At 32.8% G+C, this 23,104-nt stretch overlaps 5 protein-coding genes across 7 annotated transcripts; 3 read left to right on the top strand and 2 right to left on the bottom strand.

Annotated features, from left to right (window-relative positions):
- Positions 1 to 1,442: 1,442 nt before the first annotated feature.
- On the top strand, positions 1,443 to 2,122 carry LOC133679896 (copper transporter 6-like). The gene has a single exon (XM_062102623.1). The coding sequence runs from the start codon at positions 1,578 to 1,580 to the stop codon at positions 2,043 to 2,045; it is 468 nt and encodes a 155-aa protein (XP_061958607.1). The 5' UTR covers positions 1,443 to 1,577; the 3' UTR covers positions 2,046 to 2,122.
- A 1,408-nt stretch (positions 2,123 to 3,530) lies between these two features.
- On the bottom strand, positions 3,531 to 6,174 carry LOC133679323 (uncharacterized). The gene is made up of 5 exons (XM_062101874.1): positions 5,620 to 6,174; positions 5,224 to 5,484; positions 4,750 to 5,074; positions 4,201 to 4,311; positions 3,531 to 4,092 (listed from the first exon to the last, which is right to left on the bottom strand). The coding sequence occupies exons 1-5, from the start codon at positions 5,899 to 5,901 to the stop codon at positions 3,971 to 3,973; spliced, it is 1,101 nt and encodes a 366-aa protein (XP_061957858.1). The 5' UTR covers positions 5,902 to 6,174; the 3' UTR covers positions 3,531 to 3,970.
- A 9,622-nt stretch (positions 6,175 to 15,796) lies between these two features.
- On the top strand, positions 15,797 to 16,714 carry LOC133680399 (uncharacterized). The gene has a single exon (XM_062103320.1). It carries the CDS (start codon positions 15,980 to 15,982, stop codon positions 16,538 to 16,540), a length of 561 nt encoding a protein of 186 aa, XP_061959304.1. The 5' UTR covers positions 15,797 to 15,979; the 3' UTR covers positions 16,541 to 16,714.
- A 117-nt stretch (positions 16,715 to 16,831) lies between these two features.
- Positions 16,832 to 19,693, top strand: LOC133680398 (uncharacterized). 2 transcript variants are annotated; one of them, XR_009836305.1, is made up of 2 exons: positions 16,832 to 19,184; positions 19,300 to 19,693. XR_009836305.1 is itself a non-coding variant. In XM_062103319.1 (2 exons), the coding sequence occupies exons 1-2, from the start codon at positions 17,478 to 17,480 to the stop codon at positions 18,787 to 18,789; spliced, it is 1,197 nt and encodes a 398-aa protein (XP_061959303.1). In that variant the 5' UTR covers positions 16,832 to 17,477; the 3' UTR covers positions 18,790 to 18,892. The 2 variants fall into 2 exon arrangements, 1 of the variants encoding a protein (XP_061959303.1); XM_062103319.1 differs by lacking the exon at positions 19,300 to 19,693 and having other exon boundaries at positions 16,832 to 18,639; positions 18,755 to 18,892.
- Positions 19,673 to 22,153, bottom strand: LOC133680400 (uncharacterized). 2 transcript variants are annotated; one of them, XM_062103322.1, is made up of 6 exons: positions 21,693 to 22,151; positions 21,069 to 21,165; positions 20,668 to 20,831; positions 20,471 to 20,546; positions 20,321 to 20,382; positions 19,673 to 20,021 (listed from the first exon to the last, which is right to left on the bottom strand). In XM_062103322.1, the coding sequence occupies exons 1-5, from the start codon at positions 21,825 to 21,827 to the stop codon at positions 20,366 to 20,368; spliced, it is 489 nt and encodes a 162-aa protein (XP_061959306.1). In that variant the 5' UTR covers positions 21,828 to 22,151; the 3' UTR covers positions 19,673 to 20,021; positions 20,321 to 20,365. The 2 variants fall into 2 exon arrangements, with proteins under 2 accessions (XP_061959306.1, XP_061959305.1); XM_062103321.1 differs by lacking the exons at positions 19,673 to 20,021; positions 20,321 to 20,382 and having other exon boundaries at positions 20,436 to 20,546; positions 21,693 to 22,153.
- Positions 22,154 to 23,104: the final 951 nt, after the last annotated feature.

Genomic DNA, 23,104 nt, shown 5'->3' with positions numbered 1-23,104 from the left:
GTTATTTTGTTTTTGAATTAAAGCAACTAATCCCTGTTATTAACTAAGAACAAAACAATTTATTATTTAATTCATTATTTGTCAACGTAAAGATATAATAATAATAATAATAATAATAATTTATCAAACACAATTTATATCCGTAAAGGGGACGCATCGTGAGCATAATAAAAAATATAGTATAACAATACAAAAGGGGCTGCAGAGCACCTACTCAACCGTGGCAATGACGGCCAGCTCTTAAATATGCGATAAAATAGCACATCACTCAATTATTAAGGTAATGTTTTGACATTACTTTTCAGAGATGTTTAAAAAAATATTTATTTTTTTATTTTTAATTAGTATTTTTTTTAATGTTTTTTTTTATTATTTTGATGTGATGATATTAAAAATAATTTTTAAAAAATAAAAAAATATTTTTTTAATGTGTTTTAGAATAAAAAGCACTTTGAAAAGCAATTGTTAACATACTCCCAAACACATAATAAACTGCGATATGATGCGATTTTCATCGGATTTTTTAAAAATATTTAATTATTACTAACATGTTTTTTTTAAAAAAAATAAATGAGATTAATTTAATATGATGTGATTAATTTAGTAAGTTCAAAGGAAATCTGGACAATAAAAAAAAATAATTTGACTAGAACAAATTTAAGATGATATCTTTTTAAAAAAATATTGAGATAATAATATATTAGATTAATCTGGATCAACCCAGGTTACATGTAAAATCATGATCCAAATTATAAGATCGTGAGCAAATAAAAAAAAAATATTGAAGTCTAATTCTTAATCAATTTATTATTGAAGAATAAAATTGAAAAAATCAATAAAAATAAGAGAAGAAAAAAATTCATGAGTTAACCTAAGTTAACCTACCAAACCTGGATCATGAAACTAGAATAACCTAATAAAAAATAAATCAAAATAAATTATGAAACTCAAATCTCAATCAATCAAATGTTGAATGATGAAATTGAAAGAAAAAATCAATTAAAAAAAAGACCCGAGTCAACCCACCAAAACTTTGACTAATTTCTAATCAACTCAAATGTTAATGGGTCAAATTAAAAATATATATAAAAATACTAGTCAACCGAGTTAACCTACAAAACATGCGACCCGAGTTATGAAATTAAAATAATTTTATAAAAAATAAATTAAAATAAATAATAAATTTAAATCTCTAACCAATTCAATATTAAAAAATTAATTTTTTTTTTAAAAAGGTAAAGTATTCTTTGAATAAACAGTAATAGTTGCGGCTTGCGATGAGGGGAATCCCCTCCTGAATTTAGTTTATGTTAACAGCACATTTTGCCACAAAAAATGAACGGGCTTCCTAAACTCTTATTTCGCGCAAGATCCATATTTAGAAAACAATTTTTTTTTTGTATTTTGTAATCCTATAAAAATCTCACTAGTCTAGTGCATAGTACAAATTTATCTTGTACTGTAAATATCTCTTATCGCTAATATCCAGCCTGTGATCCACAATCGCCAAATTAACCCAAGAGAAAACTCCATTTCCCAACGCCCTCCTGTCAGTTTTTCTTTCTTAAAGAAAATTAATGGACCCTGACCATCATCTGCCTGGCATGTCACCACCGCCATCAACACCCATGAGCGGCACCGACGGGATGCACCACAAGATGATGATGCACATGACATTCTTCTGGGGCAAGGATGCATTGATCCTTTTCTCCGGCTGGCCTGGCACAAGTACAGGCATGTATGTGCTGGCCTTGGTGTTCATTTTTGTGCTCGCGGTCCTGGTCGAGTGGCTCTCTCATTGCCGATTAGTCAAGCCAGGGTCTAACAATGTCGCAGCTGGTCTTATACAGGCATTGATGCATGCTGTCAGGGTTGGTCTTGCCTATATGGTAATGCTTGCTGTCATGTCCTTTAACGGCGGTGTGTTTATTGTAGCCGTGGCAGGACATCTTGTAGGTTTTTTTATCTTCGGGAGCAGAGTTTTCAAGGATACAGAGATGCCGCCGTATCACAAGACCTCCGATCTTACTCCAACAAGTAATTGATCGGAAAAAAAATAGAATTCTGTGTTTTCCCTTTCCTTTCTTCCTTAAAAAAAATTGGGTTGCCAGTTTAGACTTTAGATTGGTAGATCATGTTAATTATCGTATTAATTTCTTTGCCATCTGGGGCGATTCAAATTCACAATCACCAAGTTAATGGTCCCAACCAAAATTAGTGGCGTATGACCGCATGATCTTATCAGCATGTGCTATCCCTGTCATATTTCAAAAGTAGCCATAAGAAGACGTTTCCTATGGGGCCTTAATTCATGATCCCACATCAAGCTTACAGAAAATTTCAAACAACTTGTAGCTAGTCCTCATATTTATCTCGGAGATCTGAGACTATGAACATTCTTAACAAGTATCTTTTGCATAGCAACAAGCTTTACTACAAAACTGGATTGATGTTTGAGGGTGATAGGAGGATAACAGTTATTGTTTTTTAATATATATTTTATTTGGAAACATATTAGAATATTTTTTATTTTTAAAAAATTATTTTTAATATATATATAAATTTAGACTAATCTTGTTTGATAGAAATAGTATTGAGGAAACTCAACTTACTGGTGAAGCTATAAATTTAATCCTTAAAAGTTAAGTTATTAATTTGAGATTTGCTTTTTAGAATACTGATCAAGCTCTCGTTAGAGGTTATTAATTTGAAATTTACTTTTTAAAAATTACTGATTCGAGTTATTTTTAAATATTTATATAATTATTAATTTTAAAATTAATAATAAAATTAAAAAGAGATGTACAAAATAATCTGGATATCTATATTAATAAAAAACAATATTGAGCATATCTACTTTTGCATGTTTTGTTGACCGCAATTTGTTTTAAGATCATAATATCGATTCAATACTCTCTAGAACCTTATGCCCTCTATTCAAAACTCCACCAAACTCCACCGACGATATAAATGTCCAAGTTTTCAGTTTAAAGATGATAATAAATATTTATGAATTATGTTTTATATTATCTATATTTGAATTTGAATCCAAAATTATTATCCACACTCAATCAAGTATGAATTTTTGATACTCTCGTTCGAGTTTCAGGAATCCACAGCCTAATTCCAAATCATAGCTTATAAAATTCAACTGCTGGTTTGATTTTTATAATAATCTTAGTTGACATTAAATATAATATAACATTTGACATTAAATTAGAAAACTAATGATTTTTCAATTGCACGTCAAATTCTTCCAACAAAATCTGCCAATAAGATCCTTGTACAATTCTAAAAGTGCCTGATAATAAGTATTAAAGGCCTTCATCATAGACGTGTGATGTTGTATCACTTAAAACATAACATAAAAAGATAGAATTAAAAAAAAAATCCGACAATAAAACATCCCTTTAAGATTATTTTGTTAATTAATAATATAGATAATGAGTTATAGCTTAACTAATAATAATATTATTGCTCCCTTATGTTTTTTCAAGAATCTCAAGAGATTCAATCTCTTCTCCAACAACTATTCGAATACCAGAGACTGAGGCTTCCATTAACAAAATAAATAAACATTGAAGTTCTAGGCCTCTACACAGCTGAATCATTACGGGAACTACATAACAGATCACACAATTGCATATACCAGACCTTAGCCAGACAGGAGGAGGAGGAGGAGGAGGAGGAACAGGGCTGGATCGTTTCTTCCTAACGAACTTTTATTTTATTTTTATTTTTCTCTATCTGAATCTGACCACGACCCTTCGAAGAAAAACAATAGTTTTATTGAGGATTTACAAGCATTAGTTTAGATTCATCCTATGATGTATAAGACTATAATTTGACCAATGTCCTTGTTTTTCTTCTTCTTTATTCACTCGGCTTTCTTGGGCAAAAACAGCCATGTTGAGCAACATAATCGGTCGGGCATTAGGAGGAAGCATCAAGGCATTATGCCTGTGTGAAGTCAGTACGGCCATTCCTGAGGCAAACCGGTTCCTTGATGACTATTTATTGCCGGCATCGCTGGAGACTGGCTCTTCTTTTGCGGTAATTGCAGGCCACATCTCACATCACCACTCAAAGCATCTAAAACCAGAAGAGCACACACGGATCAACAAAGAGCTGCTATCACTAGATGAATGCAAGATTAGTTTGTCAAAAGAAAAGGAGTATTAATTCTTGGTAGCAAGGTACCGTGCTGAATAGGGAGAATAGCACCATTGGATCTTGATGCAACCCCCATCTTGTCAAAATGTAGTTTCAGCGCTTGAACTACTCTCGCTGGTATAAGAACAGTTGAACAACCTGTTCGATAAAATAAGATTTGAAGCTAATTAGAGCCTGACTTTTCAATATTCCATTCACACACACGCTAGTCAAGTTTAACAGCAAGTTGATCGTTCTTGTCAGCTAGGTCTCCATTTCTTTCACAAGTGGTTAGCTGAAAGCAATTTATGAAAGGACAAAAGAAGTGGACAGGGGAAGTTTCCAATTAGAATATCAAACTTAATTTGGCCACCAACAATGTTGAAGATCAGTTAAGATTCCATAATATCATAATCAAACAAAACAACATAAAATCCAAGCCGTATTTGTGGAATACAGGAGGGAGATCAACTACTCTAAGATCAACTACTCCAACAACTACGGAACTGAACCCAAAAAAAAAAGAAGACCAAAGTTTAGCCAGAAGGTGGAAAAACATCACAAAGAAAAACATTCCACTGCTCATTGATTAATTACCTGGTTTCTTTTGTGACCCGGAAGTATTGCCGATACCTCTAGGCAAGAACACCCCCGTGCCACCACCAGACCCGCTTCTTAGACACGAATCACCAAGGAAAACTGCTCTCATCTCTGATCCGGTTCCATGTTGTTGTTGTAGATTAGCCCATGACACCTTTTGCCCGTAATGACTAGTAAACTGCCCACCACGAGCTCTCCCTTTGCTTTGAAACTGCTTAACTTGTCGTCTGGGGTCGTTTTGTTTATGCCAATTGGACCGTTTTGCCCCATTTAGAGACTCTTGTTGCTTCATAATCTGCTCTGATTTTTTGAGCTTATAGAACTGCAAAATACACACACAAACACACCACCAAAATTAGCAAAAAAGATTTATCCAAAAATAAATAAATAAATAAATTAGTATCAAAGAACCACCTAAAAGTTTCTTATGCACTATATTTTGTATTGGTAATTAAGAGTTACTTGAATGACCTTTATTTGATTCTCAATGAGAGCTTGCTTAGACTGAAACTGATCGGCAGGGGAAATTTCAGGTTCCCTGACAGTAGAAGGGACTGAATGGGTTTTGAGCGAAGTGCTTAGACATCCCTCGTTATTGGCATACTTGCGAATCTCTTCCTCTTCCTTGATCTTGAACTTCTCAAACTTGTTCACCACCACGGTCTCCTCTTCTTGGCTCGAGCCCAACTCTGACCATGCTGTTGATTGTGGCCAGCCAGCAAGAGTCCATGTCTAAAACCACAATCGATAGACTCCGATCAGAGACTGATTAAGGAGGGTGTGACATGTGCATGCATATATATATATATATATATATATATATATGCACGCCATAATGAATGAGTATTGTACACACAGTACACATACCTTTTCATGTCTTTCATGATCATCATCTTCGAGCATGTGATGAGCCATCTGACGAGACAGCTCAGCAATGTAATCGTCGTCTTGGTCACTTTCCGACTCAGTTGAGCCAAGTTCTGATTCAGTTGGTGAGCTCAGGGCAGACCCAAAATCAGATGAAGCCAAGGACGTAGACCCGTTTTGGTTAGTGGGTTTACTGTCCACAGCGAGAATGGTGTTCTCCTCGGCATGATTATATTGGGAGGGCAAGAATAATGAATCTCTGTTGTGTAGGTCAACAGCCATGATAAATGAAGCTTGGTTTGGACAGTAATCAAAGATCCCAGAGAGAAAAGGTTGGGTTTTGATGACTTGCAATTATGGATGGTTTGGTTGTTCCTGGTACGGCCTAGCCCAGGTACAATAATTGCAACCTGGCTCCAGGCACAGGGAACACGGACAGGGGGTGTGTGTGTGAGAGACCAGTAGCTTAAATAAGCCTTTCTATAACAAACATCTGACAGAATGATGGGTCTCTTGCAACTGTGTTTCATCTAATAACTCCAACGGGTTTGTTCGATGGTTAAATCTTATAAGTATATATGCTTCTAACCAAAAAAAAAAAACTACATATTCTTTTTCTTAGAGTAGTATTTAAAATACGAAAATATATTATTAAAATCATTTAGAAAAGAACGTAAATTCAACTATTAACACCTAAACAAATCTGAAAATACTCTTACGCCTTAAAATATTGGGCTTTGGTGGTTGGATCATACATTTGTTAAGCTACGAAAAGCAGCTGCCACTTGGGAGATGTCACTGTAATAAAGGGTTTGCTGGCCTCCAAAAACACACTCCATTTGGAATCTAGTTACAACTTACAAAAGGTGATTGACTATGGTTGAGGTCGGTCTTTGTTTAATTAACGTGGTGGTTTGACAAGTAGCGCTGCTGTATCTGCCCAGGATTCAAGTTAGAAATGCCAGAGGTGTCTTAATTGAATTTTGCAAAGCTGGATTCATAGAATCTTTACTATGTGGTGCTTAGCGGTGGTTATTGGCATAGTTTTTATACTCGAATATAAATTGATTTAGAGTAAATCTTGGGTTACGAGATAGACGGGATGACCTCCTTAATCCTTGTTAATATAATTTTTGTATTTTATAAAAAGCTAAAATTGATATTGTTTAAAAAAATATAAAAAAAAAACAAATCAACAAGTTTTAAATAAATTTTCTTCGGACTAGGAGATCATGGGTCAACTTAGATTTTTAGCTCCTTCACATCGTATTAATCCTATTTTTATATTTTTCAAATTTAGACTTTGAATAATCCGAGTTGTGGATTAAGTTGCCTAATCAATTTAAGTTTTAAAATAATGGTTTTTAGCCACAGTTCGGGAAGGCCATACAAACAATATTTTATAAAAGTTTATTTTTTAAAATTATTTTAATATATTGATATTTAAAATAAATTCTAAAAATATATAATTTTTTTCTAATACGTTTCTATACAAAAAGAACTTGAAAAGTACAAATGTTACTAGTCTGATCACGTGCTAGCTGCCTAAAATGCTTTTTTTTTTTTTTTAAATGGCAATTTGTCAACAAAGTCAGCTGTTTTTGGGATTAGGTGAAAAGGTGAGTGACTGAAGTGCAGCCCCAGCGTGTTTAGGTTGGACATGATTTCATAAGCCTGGAGAAAATTAGATGGGATGGATGAATTTAGTGCGTCATTGGATCATGTTCTAGATATCCTTTCCCCAGATAACTTTACATGCCTGTCTCCTAAAGGGACATTATACACCCACGATTCACTTACATTTTTCTATTTGTTTTTCTATTTTAAAATCATTTAAAAAAATTTTATTTTTATTTTTTTACTTCAAATTAATTTTTTTAGTATTTTTAGATCATTTTGATACATTAATATATATTTTCCTAAATAAATAATATATGAGATTATGATAAAGGTTCACGCTCCGTATTAATATAAGATATTTTACATTAAAAAGAATATTTGAGTGGTTTGGAATTTATAGGTCATAAAAAGAGATTGAATTTGTTAGTGAATCCTTCCTCGTAACAAGCTGAAAAGGGATTAAAAAAACACGAGTGGTAACCTCTGTTTGATTTTTTAGTCGAAACTGGGTGACATCAAACTCATGATGGCATTAAATTCAGTATAAATTATGGTCATATATTTTGGTCAAAGTTATTTCAGACACGTCACATACATATTGAAAACTAAAGCATTACATAATAATAATAATAATAATAATAATAATAATAATGCACATCCTACATGTACATTCAAGAGAGCGTTTACGAGTATTTTTTAAAAGTGTTTTTAAAAAAAATTAATTTTTTTTATTTTACTTTGAAGTAATATATTTTTGATATTTTTAAATTATTTTGATGTGCTGTTCTCAAAAATAATTTTTAAAAAATAAAAAAATATTATTAACATATTTTTCTGAGTGAAAAAAACCCTCTAATTCTCTTTACCTCGACGACATGTTAGACATCTCTCAATTTCTTATGAATAATGGCGCCTGATATTTATCATATAATAATTCGACACTCCTCAGTTTCTTATGAATAATGGCGCCTGACATGTATTTTGTAATAATTCAACACTACCGTGGAATAAATATTTATTAGATATTGGATCGTCGTCACATGATATACTGCGGTTTGAATCAAGTTAGAAACATAAAAAAAAAATATCAATGTATTTTAACATATTTTTAAAAGAGAAAATTTTAAATTGTGTGTAAGTTAACTAATATGACCCGGTTAACTTGACAGTTCTAAAGATAATCTGAATGATCGGTAAAAATATAGTTTGATAAAAAAACAATTCAAAACAATAATTTTTTTTACAAAAAAAATATTGAGATAACAATATAATAGATCAACTTGGATCAACATCGGCTAATCTATCAAATATATGATTGAGATCATGAGACCATGATAACTTTGTGAAAATAAAATTAAAACAAATTATGAAATTAAATTCTCAACCAACTTAATATTGAGTGATGAAATTTAAAAGAATATTAATTATAAAAATTAACTAAAAAAATGACCCGATTGTTAACATGCCAAACATGTGACACATGTTATGAGATTAAGATAACCCTATAAAAAACAAATAAAACAATAAAGCTCAACTCTCAATCAACAAAATATCGAAGGAGAAAATTGCAAAAATATCAATTTTTTCTTAAAAAAACAGTTCGATTCAACTAAGTAACTCACCAAACACGTTATCCGAGTCATGAGATCAAGATTGAATAATGAAATTGAAAAAATATCAATTTGAAAAAAAAAATTGAGTCAATCAAGATTAACCTACGTATCAAACTTGCAATCTAGATCATGAGATCAGGACAACTTCAGAGAAAGCGAATCAAAATAAATTATGAAGCTAAATTTGCAACTAACTTAATATTGAAGAATGAAATTGAAAAAAAAACCAATAAAAAAAACGATTCAACCCAGATTAACTTGTTAAAGTCATGACTCAGGTTATAAAACCGAGATAACTTTATGAAAAGTATGTCAAAATAAATCATGTAGCTCAGTCCCTGATAAACTTAATATTATCAACTCAATATTAAATGATGAAATTAAGAACAAAAATCAATAAAAAAAAAGACCTAAAAAAAATCGAGCCAACCTTGGTTACCTTGCTAAACCTGTGATCTAGATCATGAGATTTGTATAATATCATAAAAATTAAATAAAAAAAAAATTTTAAATTCAATCGCCAATGAACAGAATATTAAATAAAAAATAAAAATAATCTAAAAACATTATTTTAATGATTAATACTATGTGAGGAGGTGATTAGTGAATTCACCTCCTTTAATGTTAATTAATTAGATTTTGATCCAAATGAAAATAAAATGTGATAAGAAATGTTAAGATATTATATCAGTGATATTTAAATAAAATTTTATGGTATTTAAAGAGTACTTAATAATATTATATTAGTTATTTTCTTGGTCTATCATGAAAAGATACACGAATAAAAAGAGAAAAAGAAAAATGAAACTCATAACTAACAAAAAAAATAATAAAAATATTCTTACATAAGATTCATCTCTCTCTCTGTTTTTTTTTTTTGTAAAATAAACCTATAGAATAACTAATAAAATACTTAATTATTCTTAAACACCATAAAATTTCTTTCATAACAGGTCTCATGAATTTTTGCGAAAAAACGGAGCATAATTCTTGACATATTTAATAATTTCATTTATTTCCATAGAAAATCTCATGTGCTTGTTTGTTGTTGTTCCCTGAAACCGATGTTTAAACCATGGATGAGTGGTGGATACGCAGCACCAAATCTCCATACCTATGATAAGGGCATATCTAATAATTTCTCATAATGATGACTTATTTAATAAATCGATAATTTTATTCTTTTCTCTTACAAAAAAAAAATTATAATTTGTTTTTATAATGGACCCCATAGTTTATACGCATCTAAAAAATGACATTTTAATTAATTTTTTATATTATAAAAACAAAATTAACTGTTTTTTTTAAACCATCTCAGCATGAGTTATTGTTTAACTAATTTTTTTTTTTACCCGTGTTATGCCACAGGCTTGGATCACTTTTTGTCAACCTTTAAAAAAAATATAAAGACATTAAAAAGTGGATGAAATGATGTGTACCGGTTAAAACATATTTAAAATTCTAAAAATAATAACATGCTGGATGATATATTTTTTAAAAGAAATATCAAGACGATGACACATCGGATCGACCAGGCTAACCATAGTTAACATATGAAACTTGTGATCCAGGGTATAGGATTGTGATAAGAGTAAGACCATGAAACTCACCACAAAATAAATTACGAAACCTAATTATAATGAATCAAATATTGAAGGTTGAAAGCGAAAAAAAATTAACTTTTTTTAAAAAGTGACTAGAGTAAACTTAAATTGGTGGCTGGCGCAATACTGCAAGCCATGTTAAATTTTTATGAATTTAAGAAGAACAAATTCCAGGCGACGCAAGGATTTCTAAAGAAGTTAAAAAAAATCCAAGATTTGGTTCATAGAGTTTAATAAGTTTGGTTAATTTAACAATATATATATATATATATATATATATATATATATATATATATATATATATATATAATCAACCCTAATTTAATAATATAGAAAACAAAGCAAACCTGAACGGATCTCCTAATCTGAGCTAATCTTTCAAAATCACAACTTATGAAATCTCATATTTGGGCTTAATCAAAAAATCCAATCCCCAACCAATTTAATGTTGAAGTATAAAATTATATATAAAAAAATCAATCTAGAAACTTGTCAAAGCAAAAACAAATAGTAATATAAGAAATAAGAATCAAATCTGAAAGAAGAAAAAAAAAATAGTGAAGGAGGGTGAAATCAGAAAAAAAATCAAATTAAAAAACCAACTCAAATAAAAAAATTGCAACAAAAAAATAGGAACCAAATATGTCAGACTACAAAATTAGAGGAGGATGAAAATGAAAAAAAAGGATTCAATTTTAGAAATTAATTAAATAAAACAAATAGGAATAGAAAAGGAGGGATCAAATCTAAAGAAAAAAAATGAAGGGCTAATCTGCAAATTTGGATGGCCATACATGAATTTTTAGAAGGAAATAGAAAGTAAGGAAAAAAAGGTTGTCGGTGCTGAGTTGATGGTCCGTTGACCACACGCTGCCGACTAGGGAAGAGGAGAATGTTGAGACGGATTGAATGATGAGGCAGAACAACAATTTTGACCAAAAGAGTAAGTCGCACACGTTGTCCGAAGGTGATAGAACAACTAACACGTGAGTAACTTTTTTGTTTTTCTTTTATTTGTCAAAACACGAAACTACCCCTATAACAAAATAATTATCATGAAAAAAATATTATGAAATGATGAGTAAGCCCCTACAATCTAGCTTTGAAAATTTTAATTTTAAGGATAAGAGAGTCACTACACCGTGCTTTAAAAAGTGAAATATTAAAATAGCCCCTAGACCATAGTTAAGTGTTATTTTTCTTTCAAGGGCGATCAAGTAATTTAACTATGCAAATTTTTGTTACAAAAAAAACAATGCTACCTCAAAAAATTTCAAGAATGATAAATGGATTTTATGAAAAGATTCATTTACCCTCTAAAATTAGTTCACGTGATTTTTTTTAAAAGAGTAAAATTATCTTTTTACTGTTCAATCAACAACTTTTGTGTTTTTCTTTTATTTGTCAAAACATGACATTGCCCCTATAACAAAATAATTATCATCAAAAAACCATAATGAAATGATGAATAAACCATTATGATCAAGCTTTGAAAATTTTAATTTTAAGGGTAATAGAGTCACTAAATTGTGCTTTAAAAATTGAAATACCGAAATAGTCCCTAGACCATAGTTAATTGTTTATTTTTGCTTTCAAGGGCAATCAAGTAATTTCATTGTTCAAGAAAGTTGTAAAAAGTCAATGTTGCCCCCAAACAATTCAAGAATGATAAATGTACCATGTGAAAAGACTTATTTACCCTCTAAGACTAGTTCATTTGATTTGTTACGTGAAGGGAAAAATTATTTTTTTTACTGTTCCAATTAACAATAAAACACAATATTTATATAAAGATTTGGTCACATCCTTTAGGTTTTTGTAATCGGTTGGGATTGAGCATAGTATCTTTCAAAACAAAAAACAAACTAGAGAAATTCTTATTAGAAACGTGTGGTTACTGTCCTGAGACAAAAGAGACAAGGACAATAGAGATAGAAGACAAGATAGGAAATGAGATTGAGATACAATTGTGTTTAGTATTGATGTGCAATACAAAGTGTTTGTTTTTCTATCTTTTTTGTTACGGTGGATAAGATAGAATAAAATATAAAAAAGTTTATTTTACCCTTTTGTTATCAAACTTATATATTTTTTAAAAAATTAATTCGATATTTTTTTACTTTAGTTTATATTGAGTGTTGAAATTAATAATATTATATCAACCCTAGTTATAAAATTAGGATTGACTTGACAAGTTGATCTGGAGCATGAAGTAGTCCGAGTTTAAGAAAAAATAGAGAAAGAATTGACTCGACCTGATCCAGTCAAAAACTCAGGTCAACTCGAGATAAAACACAGGTCAAAAACCCGTTGATGTTTTTGAAAGAAAAAATTTAAAATTTTAGTTTAACCGAGTTGACCCTCTCAACCTATGACCTGAACCTTGTCTCGGATCAATTCCTGAGTTGGATTTTAAAACTATGATAGTACCATTTTTATCCATACATTGACTCGGTTTAACCCGTGTTGACCCTCCCAACCTGTGACATGGGCTTTGCCCTAGTTGACCACCAAGTCAGGTTTTAAAATTATAATAATAACAACTTTGATTTTTACATTGACCCGGGTCAACCTGAGTTGACTCTCTTGATCCGTGAACGAGGTCTTGCCCTGGGTTGACCCCTGAATCAAGTTTTAAAACTATGATAATAATTACTTTTATTTTATGTTGACATGGATCAATTCGGGTTGATCCTCCTAACACGTGACCAAGATCTTACCCCATGTCGAATCTTGATTAAGTTTTTAAAACTATAATAATAACGTGACCAGGGTCTTACCCCAGGTCGAATCTTGATCAAGTTTAAAACGTGACCAGGGTCTTATCCCAGGTCGAATCTTGATTAAGTTTTTAAAACTATAATAATAATCATTTTTATTCTTATACTGATTCGGGTCAACCCAACTTGTGACTCAGATTTTGCCCTGGATCGATTCTCGAATTGAGTTTTAAAACTATGATAATAATTATTTTTATTCTTACATGTCTTAATCAGACAATTTTGAAATTGAGGGTTTTTTACAAGGATATTTTAGGAATAAAAGAAATATAAATATTGTCTTTATAGACATATCATCTTTGTACATTTTATTTTAAAAGTACAAAAATTCACTACAAAACTATCATAAATATAAATTTATTTCTATATTTTTATCTATCTTTTCAACCAAGTACATTTTTATTTTCATCATCTTCATCTTTTTTATCTTAGAAAAATAACCAGATACTACTGTAAAACTAGTGGAAGCCAAGACATCATGCATAGTCATTTTGGTGGTGTGTAGCATTGAGTGCAGTTGTATTTTTAAATTTTTTTGATTTTTTTAGTTTTATTTTTTTATATTATTTTGATATATTAACATTAAAAATAAATTTTAAAAAATAAAAAATAGTTTTTATAATATATTCATAAATAAAAAATATATTTTTTAAAAATAAACTTTCAACCCACTCACAAAAGTAAATCTGTCGCTAGCACAAAAAAGTCAAACCTGCAATTCAACAAGTCCTCGGGGTAACAGAGCCCCGCATGCCTATCTACCTTTTTCTTTGGTATTTATTACATAAATTCAACCGCATCTGCCAATCTTGGTAGTTTCCATTAGTTTTTCTTGTGACGAACAAAAAATAGGAACAAAGGGAAGCAAATTGGCTCTCAAATGGGCCATCGGCAATCTTATCGACACGGATAGCTCCGTGTGTCGTTCATGTCGAGGAGACGAGTCTTGCAATCTTATTCGGTCCGCCACCGGTTTTCTCAGGTTTTAAGCTTTCATGGTGTTTGAAAATGAATTTTAACCTCTTTTTTTAATTAAAATTTAAATTTTTTTACTTGAAATTAATTTTTTTAGTATTTTTAAATTATTTTGATATGTTAGTATCAAAAATAAAATTTAAATAATAATAATAAAAATATCATTTTAATATTTTTTCTGAAAAAAATATATTTTAAAAAGCAATGGTTGTAACACTTCCAAACATCTTCATCTCTTAAATAGACAAAGGTGCTGCTTGAAAGTGTGAATGATCCAAGTACTTGCGGTCATACTCATAGTTGTAAAACTATACCTTAAACTGATTTGAGACAAGGTTTGGGTTATAAATTAAGATAATCAACTTTTAATTTTTTTTTTAAAATCAAAACGATATTATTTCAACTAATTTTATTTTTAAATCAAAAGATTGAGAGTTTAATTTTGATCGGATCAATTGAGTTTTATTATTGTTTTTAATTCAATCCTAATCTAAACCTACTGGCCGGTTCGAGTTTTATATTTATGATCTAGGATGATGATTTAACCTATGAATCTCATCTTCGGCTGAGTTTAGGTCAATGACACAAGTCTTTGCCGTATTAATTTATGATGAACATTCCCGAGTGATTTTGAAACATAGAATCAGGTGTTAGACATTTCAAATTCGTGATAAATTATTTATTTTATCTATAAACAACTCCAATTGCCACTAAATTCTTTATTACGGAGAATTGGATGACACTTGGTGTTTTATGATTGGTCTTTAATTAAATTCTTGCCCAATAGAAAATTTTTAACTGTAATTGAAGTTGATTTTGGAAGGAGAGGACTTAGGCTGTCGCAAAATTAAAATGCCACCTGCCAAGCATCCAAATGCCTCTTTTGAAACCATTGGACTGTATTTATGTAGACCAAATCTACAGGGAGCCTGCTGTCTATCAAGCCACTACAGGTTATATCTGCGTTGCGAGTTTGAGAGTGTTGTAGTATTTAATTTTTAAAATATTTTTTAAATAATATATTAAAATAATATTTATTTTATTTTTTAAAAATAACTTTTCACATCAACATATTAACTATTTAAAAACATAAAAAAATTAAAATAAAAAAATAATTCTTTTTTAAATTTTTTTAAAACATAAAAATAATTTTCATGTGTGTTGTTTGGAGCTTTCATGCATCCATTATGATTTATGCATAAATTCCTTTTTTTTTCACTTGCTGTCTTATTTTGTGGTGATTGTTTTTAAAATATTTTTTTAATTTAAAATTATATTAAAATAATAATAATTTTTTATTTTTTAAAATTTATTTTGAATACATATACATCACAATTATATAAAAAAATTAACTTTTTAAAAAAGCAGTAACGCCACTAGAACAAACAGGCTGGAAGTCGTTTTTATGTATGGATACACTACACGAGCACTAAACGGCATGTCGTTGAAAAGGCACGGAAGCATCATCAACCACACAGTGAAAGTACAACTGTGTCTTAACGGTGTCTGAACAATGAAAGCGTGTTTTGGCCATTTGGTTTCTTCACTCAACACTCCAAAATCTTCACGGTTCGATCATTCCCTTGCCTTGCCGGAAAAGACACGCTATCACAAACAAGGCAACATTATACGATATCCCTAACTTCCTATCTTCAACGGTCCTTCTTCTATATACACAAATAATACATTCTCTTTGCATTGTATTTGCTCCTCCAACCCCACCAGCAGGTCGACCACCACCGCCGCTATTCCTCCGTCCTCTCCACAAATGTCACGTAACAATCATACAATTACAACTACCAGAATCCACATAATGGCCTTAGATGGTATCGTCAACGTAAATTCCTTATTCACCTTAGCACTCTTTCTTGGTCTTGCATGGTACCCCACGGCACCTGACCCCACCACCACCCTTATCACTGATACTTCCTGCATCGCCTCTTCTTCCATCGTCGAGGATCTCATCGCTTTCCACGTCTATTCTTTCAGCTCCTTTCTGTTCTCCAGTCTCATTGCTTTGGCTGTCAAGCAAACCATCAAGATTTTTGATACTAACAAAGATGATGATTCTGATGGGGTGGTGCGTAGTGCGCCCCTGGCTCATGTTAACTTGGTGGCTTTACGGGCTGGGACTTTGGTTTCTGGGTTTGGGTCGGTTTTTGGATGCGGGTTCTTGATGATGGCTTTGATGGACTTGGTGCAAATAAAGTTGGGGGTTCTGGGCTGTGGGAGTTTGCATACATTTGCTGCGGTTGCTCCTCTGGTTATTTTGGTCCCTTCGGCTTTGGTAATATATGTTTTTCTTATGCTTTATGCGTTTGCGCGCTAGCTTAGGGAGATTTGAAGAATTAATTAGCTAGCTACCATGTGAATATATATTGTTTTCTTTGATCTTGCTGTCAATGAATTGTTTCCAATACATTGTAAAAGTTGTGAGATGGACCTATATTGGTCTCTTGGAAAGTGAACTAGTAAATAAAAATTGAGAATCTTTGATTAAAAAGATTGAGTGAAAGATGCTTACTTTTGTTGATTGAGTGTGTATCTTAATCCATTTATACTTAACTTGGACTTGGTGGAGTAGAAAGATATAAAATTTGCAATTTGTCACACTTAAGCGCTCCTTATATGACGTTTCCTAAGAAATTGTCTTTAGTTTAACCTGAAAACAGTGACTTGACTTTCTAGGATCGACCAGCAGTATTGTACCGTCCTCAGTTCTGCTATATATTAGATGTGATTTAATGGTTTAGGTACATTGTATTGTTGGATTTCACAGTTTTTAATTGCATTTTGTATTGGGAATGCTTCTTGCTGTCGCTTGTATGAAGTTGCCATGTTTCAGGGAGTTGGCAGTGACAATGGCGTGAAATTTGTTTATTGCAATATAGTAATGAGTTGAGGAAATCAATGCAGGCTAATTTAATCTCTGTAGCCAATCCATGATGTGATTGCTTAACCAAAATTTTTCTTCCTTAGAAATAACCCATAAACAATTCTCTAAAATGGATGGGTTCTGGGATTTGCATCTCTTGTACTACTCCTGATAGAACCCATGTGCAGGTGCCTTTCAATTCAAGAACTGGTTTTGACACTAAAAAAATGCCTTTTTGTTAGTTTCTTGGTTATGTTTGCATTGATCCTTCCTTTTGGTTCCTCATCTCATAACTGCTTTCATGTTTTAAATCGATGCTGTGCCTATTACTTATGTTAGTTTCCTGAAGAAAAAAGGTTCAGTAGCATCAAAACTCACATTTGACATTGCTATGGCTACTATCTTCAGTTTTCGTTGTCTCTGTTTCACCATCACACTGCTATCTGCTTTCTCATTTGTCTCATTCCTCTTGTGGTTTCAATGCTCTAGCTCATACCGCTACAGTAACCAAATGATATCGCAGAAGGAAAACCAACCCATTAATCTCCTTTCTTTCCCTTCGGCATGGAATCATCTTTCATTTCCATCAAAACTACCTTCAAAATATCTTAAGATCGCACTCTTTGTCAAGAAATGGCCCCATAGATCTCTTGCAGGTGGACTTGAGCGGCATGCCCTGACCCTTCATCTTGCTCTTGCCAAAAGAGGGCATGAGCTTCACATTTTCACAACTTCTTCGTCCAACTCCTCCTTCCCTAGGTATCCGATGAGCAACTTATATTTCCACCTCTCAAAACCAACAGCTGCTGGTTATCTGGACCAAGCTATTGTCTGGAAGCAATTTCAAACTCAAAACTCAACTGGGAAAGCCTTTGACATAGTCCACACTGAAAGTGTTGGGCTGTTGCATACTCGGTCACGGAACCTCACCAACTTAGCGGTTACTTGGCATGGGATTGCATATGAAACCATTCATACTGACATCATTCAAGAACTTCTTCGGAATCCTGATGAACAACAAGCATATGCGTTGACTGAAAGAATTACCAAGGTTGTTGAAGAGGTCAGGTTTTTTCCACACTATGCCCACCATGTCGCTACTAGCGATCATGCTGGAGATATACTGAGAAGGATTTATATGATCCCAGAAGAACGAGTTCATGTTATTCTCAATGGTGTGGATGAGGAGATTTTCAAGCCAGATCCTGCTAAAGGTGAGGCATTTAAGCAGAAATTTGGGGTTGCAAAGAGTAGATCTTTGGTTTTAGGCATGGCAGGGAGGTTAGTGAAGGATAAAGGACACCCCTTAATGTTTGAAGCTCTGAAGCAGATGCTTGTGGAAAATGGTACGTTTCGTGAAAACACCATTGTTCTGATTGCTGGAGATGGTCCTTGGGGTGATAGATACAGAGATCTTGGGACCAATACACTAGTTTTGGGACCATTGGAACAAGCTCAGCTGGCGAGCTTCTATAATGCAATAGATATTTTTGTAAACCCAACTCTTCGAGCACAGGGATTGGATCATACTTTATTAGAAGCAATGCTTTCTGGTAAGTCAGTGATGTCCACAAGGGTAGCCAGCATTACTGGATCTGTGATTGTTAGCACAGAAATAGGTTATACTTTTTCACCTATGGTAGTTTCATTGAAAAATACACTTTATAGGGTCTGGGAAGATGGCAGAAGAGTTCTGGAGATGAAAGGCCAAGCTTCTAGGCAGAGAGGGTTGCAGTTGTTCACTGCCACGAAAATGGCAGCTGCTTATGAAAGGCTATTCCTTTGCATATCAAACGACAATAGCAAAAGAGAGGATTATTGTCAATACCAATCTCCATTCAATTAAGATAGCAGCATCATTTCAAATTCAATTTTTGAGAGAGCTGATAATGCAATAATCAAAAGAAGATTCCTTCTTTTTTTCGTTCAAGGTGATGCTGGTTCGTACTATGCAGTCAGCTTGAAGCACTCAGGGAGCGAAGAGGATAAATCCTTAAGAAGAAAGCAGGACAAAAAGCATACTACATTATTTATGCTTTCTAAACATCCAAAAAAGCTACAGCAAAGCCAAAAGTTTCTGTGACAATTCCTAAGCACTGTAATTGCTCATTGCCGATGATTTCATGAAGATAAATTGGCTTGTGATTTGCTACTGATACTCGTTCCTGTCTTTTTTGTTCCCTCACAATTTTCTATTGTTTTTGAATCTGCAGATATACATTAGCCTCGAGCATAGACAAATCAAAGACCACATGGTCTGATCACAATTCACAAGGCACCTATTCTTGCAGTTGCTGCAGAACTATGCCCTTACAAATGAACTTAGCAACCCAAAGCTAAGAGAGGTTATTTTCTGTATGCAACTGTGATACCCTCACATCTGTATGAACTAAAAGTTTTTGCTAGACAACTTGATTGACAATTTTGGCACTGGAATAGCTTTATCTTCTTCATTTTTAGAGAATTTAAAAGGAGTGTCATTAGCAGTAAGTACTTCCGAGTGATTTATCTAATGGAGCATGGAGCAATTTATAATGTACTTATGTGAACTTGATAGTTCAAAGCTGTAAATTTCAGCGTATCCAATTAAAAGAAGATTGAGGCTTATTTATTGTGTTTACCTTTCATATATTTCTACAAACATCATTAATGACGCATAAACTTGACAAACTAAGAGTTGAATATCAAGAGGCTAAAATTCAATGCAATGCATTTGAACCTTATTGAACAGCCTAGTTAAGAGCAGAAACTGGTAGCGAGTGTTGTGCAGCTTCCTGAACATTATTGAGACAGCAACTATCGAAAATGTGACATGAATTCATGATGGTTTTGCCCTTGTTAAAAACCATTGCAAATAGCTGACAGTATCTTTCCATGTCAGCTACCTAATTATTACACATGTCTTTCATAATTATCACATAGGCTTCATGAATTCCTGCAAAATAAACAAGATAAAACAATAAATTAGATAAACAACCACGAAGAAAGTACAACCACCACAATCATTGTATTATGTGCACATTTGCTGTACTATCAAATATTTTTAAGAAACATGCTTCTGCTTCAAGAGGAAATGAAACAACTTTTATCTGAATTGCCAAAAGTGAAAGAGGCTTATAACTATCTGTTAAAATTCTGCAGAATTAAGTGTTGAAACAACAAAAGAGAAAACACTTACTAATGCCTACAACTATAGTAATTCCATGTGGAGTGGAGTGCAGTGAATTGATGTACCTTAAAAAATAGGTGGAGAGTTCATTTGCCAAGGGAAGCACGGTCCTAATAATAAAGCGAACCTGCAGAAAAGCACATCAGAACTGTAAATTATAGTCTATAACAGCAGCTTCAGTTAGTAAACTTCTAGGCCCTTCCGCAGCATAATACCTTGCCACCAATTTCCTCTGGAAGCACTGTGAGGGTTGCTGCCGTTAGGATCATCTTCTCCCCCATCTTTCTTGAACTAATTCATTCACAAAGTACATTAGTACATTTACTTTGATGTATTATCTCATTACTTTTATCATGCTGAAAATATCACAACATAGTGTTTTGAATTAGTCATCAACTAATCAAAGACTCACTATGGGATATGATCCAGCCATTTGAGTACTTGGGGATTGAGAGTAGTTTTCTTGTCCACCGTAGTAAAGGGATGAACTTAGATGACATGGTTCCACTCTTTCTTCCTGGATAACTGAATTTCTGTCCTTGTCTGGCATGCTATAGCTTGCAGCCTGGCTATTGGCTAATTTATTATTAGGAAACAGACAGATTATCAGGAAATTAGCCTTTCTTTTAAATAGAACAGAATTAATGAAAACTCTATATGCACCAGCAAGCACTTGACCATTTCAAGAGCATTGTCTGGGAGTGAAAAAAGGTCTTACATGCAGTGAGCATTAGGACAGAACAAGTTCTTCTAAACTCAATGGAAGTTCTTAAAGAGAAATATAGTCAGATATAACAAGAGCTAATCACAAACCTGGAGATCCTTGTTTGGGGTACCACGCTTGATTTCCATAGGACTGTTTTTGCCAAGATCCTGTCACCTCAGAGCCTGAAGACTTCCTCCCTACAACCTGAATCCTGAAAACAAGTTAGACGGTGGCCCGAATTCTGACGGAGGTGTTCACACAAGTTTAAGCAAACTTAGGGCTAGCATCCATCTATCTATAAGCATAGATACCAACAAATATGAAGATGCTCTATATAAAGCAGAGGCTAGTGAAAAAGTTGATCTTCATACTTCCATTCAAGATGAAATAGTTTATATCTATATTTAAGAAAAGTCTTTTACATTAAGAAGCCATTAAACTAAGAATAAAATCAGATAAGAATTACAAGTTGGACAAATATAAACCTTCCTTCCCTTCATTTTTACAGTTCTTTTCCCAGTTATTAAATGAAGTCAAACCCACGTAACAGCATGAAGTGTGGCATATAAATACAAACTTCAAAAGTATCCATAATTAAACAACATAGTTACATTCAAAAGTAGCAGAGCTTTCTACACAAGAAATTTAAGTTCTGGCCAAGATAACATTAACAAAAGAAAAACCATACAAAGGACATGAGGATGGAATATATAACTAGTGTCAGAGTATACCGTAGACGGAGGTGGAAACATAGAAGCAAAAATCCCAGCTGAAGATACTGGTGCTGATTCAGTGGTGCCAAAAAGATCGGCTGTGAATGAAGAAGAAGAAGAAGAAAAACAAGCCCCTTGCTTGTTACTGTCCATTATCTTATTTCCTGACCAGTTGAAGTACAAAACCACCTCCCCAAGTAACTCTATCAACAACCACCTAGCTAGCTAGCTTGCAAGAAAGACTTGGATAAGATCTTGGAGAGAGTAAGAGAGCAGACACAGATATATACATAATCCCTCCTACACTAGACGGCACTGATTGTGCCGCCCATGTGCCTTCATCACTTTGAAAAAGAGAGAGAAAAGAAGGAAGGAAGCTTCACTCTTGCACTACGACTACTTTATATATATAAAAAAATCTCTTTTTGTGGGGATTTTCTCCGCAACTCTCTTCCTCATTGATTCACATCCTCTGATCTTTCTGCATATATAATGTCATCTTTTCAACACAAATGGATAAGTGTCTCATGGGGTCCACTTGGCATCCTAAGTGGACGTTCCAATTTGTGCCGTGTGCCCTACCAAGCAATGCGGATAAATCGACCCTCTCTTGCTCTGTAGAGTCACATCAGCTTAAAACCTCAGAAAACTCACAAGTCACATCTTTTTTTCCAAGTTCCACCCAATGGCCCTCCCTAGGCGTGATCTTCATGGATATAATAACTTCCAAGCCCTTGAGAGAGATAGAGACTTGAAGAAATCCACAATCTTTTGATCCCCTTAGATAACTAGATAAGATTGCTGTCTTTTTTATTTTTTAGCACAACAGAATTGACCCTATGTTTATATTTGCATAATGTTTTAAAATATTAAAAAAATATTAATTTAATTTTTTTCATGTTAAATATACTTTTAAAATACATCATAATCCAGGTAAAATCACACTGACAAGCAGCCACCTTCCCTTGAAATATCAAAGGAGATTCTACCTCAACCCTATTGCGTACGATGCCACTCGTATCCAAGCACACAAGCCAGTCTCTTGAAGATCAATACTCTTATATAACAATTAAAGTAGTACTATATCTTTCACATGGATGATAGTTAGGTAAGATTTTGGTGACAAATTTGTTCTTTGGAGATAAGTAAGATCCTGCTAATCTTGTTTAGTGTTGATACTTAATCATATAATGAGCAGGGGTTTCACTAATTAAACTATAAAAAAGATATATTCTACCTCAAACCATGTATATATTTTCTTAATTATCAACATCATTGATTCATAAAGGATGAGTGATCAATTATTTTTTAATATTGGTGTCCGAACCAGTTTGTGTACATCTCAATTAATTCTACGGGTCCTGAAGTTAACGATCATGTAATCCTTTAATAACCCTGAAATTTATAAAATTCGAACTGATAATCTTTAA

This window comes from Populus nigra, chromosome 19 (assembly GCF_951802175.1).
Source record: "Populus nigra chromosome 19, ddPopNigr1.1, whole genome shotgun sequence".
Taxonomy (NCBI): Eukaryota; Viridiplantae; Streptophyta; class Magnoliopsida; order Malpighiales; family Salicaceae; genus Populus; species Populus nigra.
This window is presented reverse-complemented; position numbering and strand designations above follow the sequence as displayed.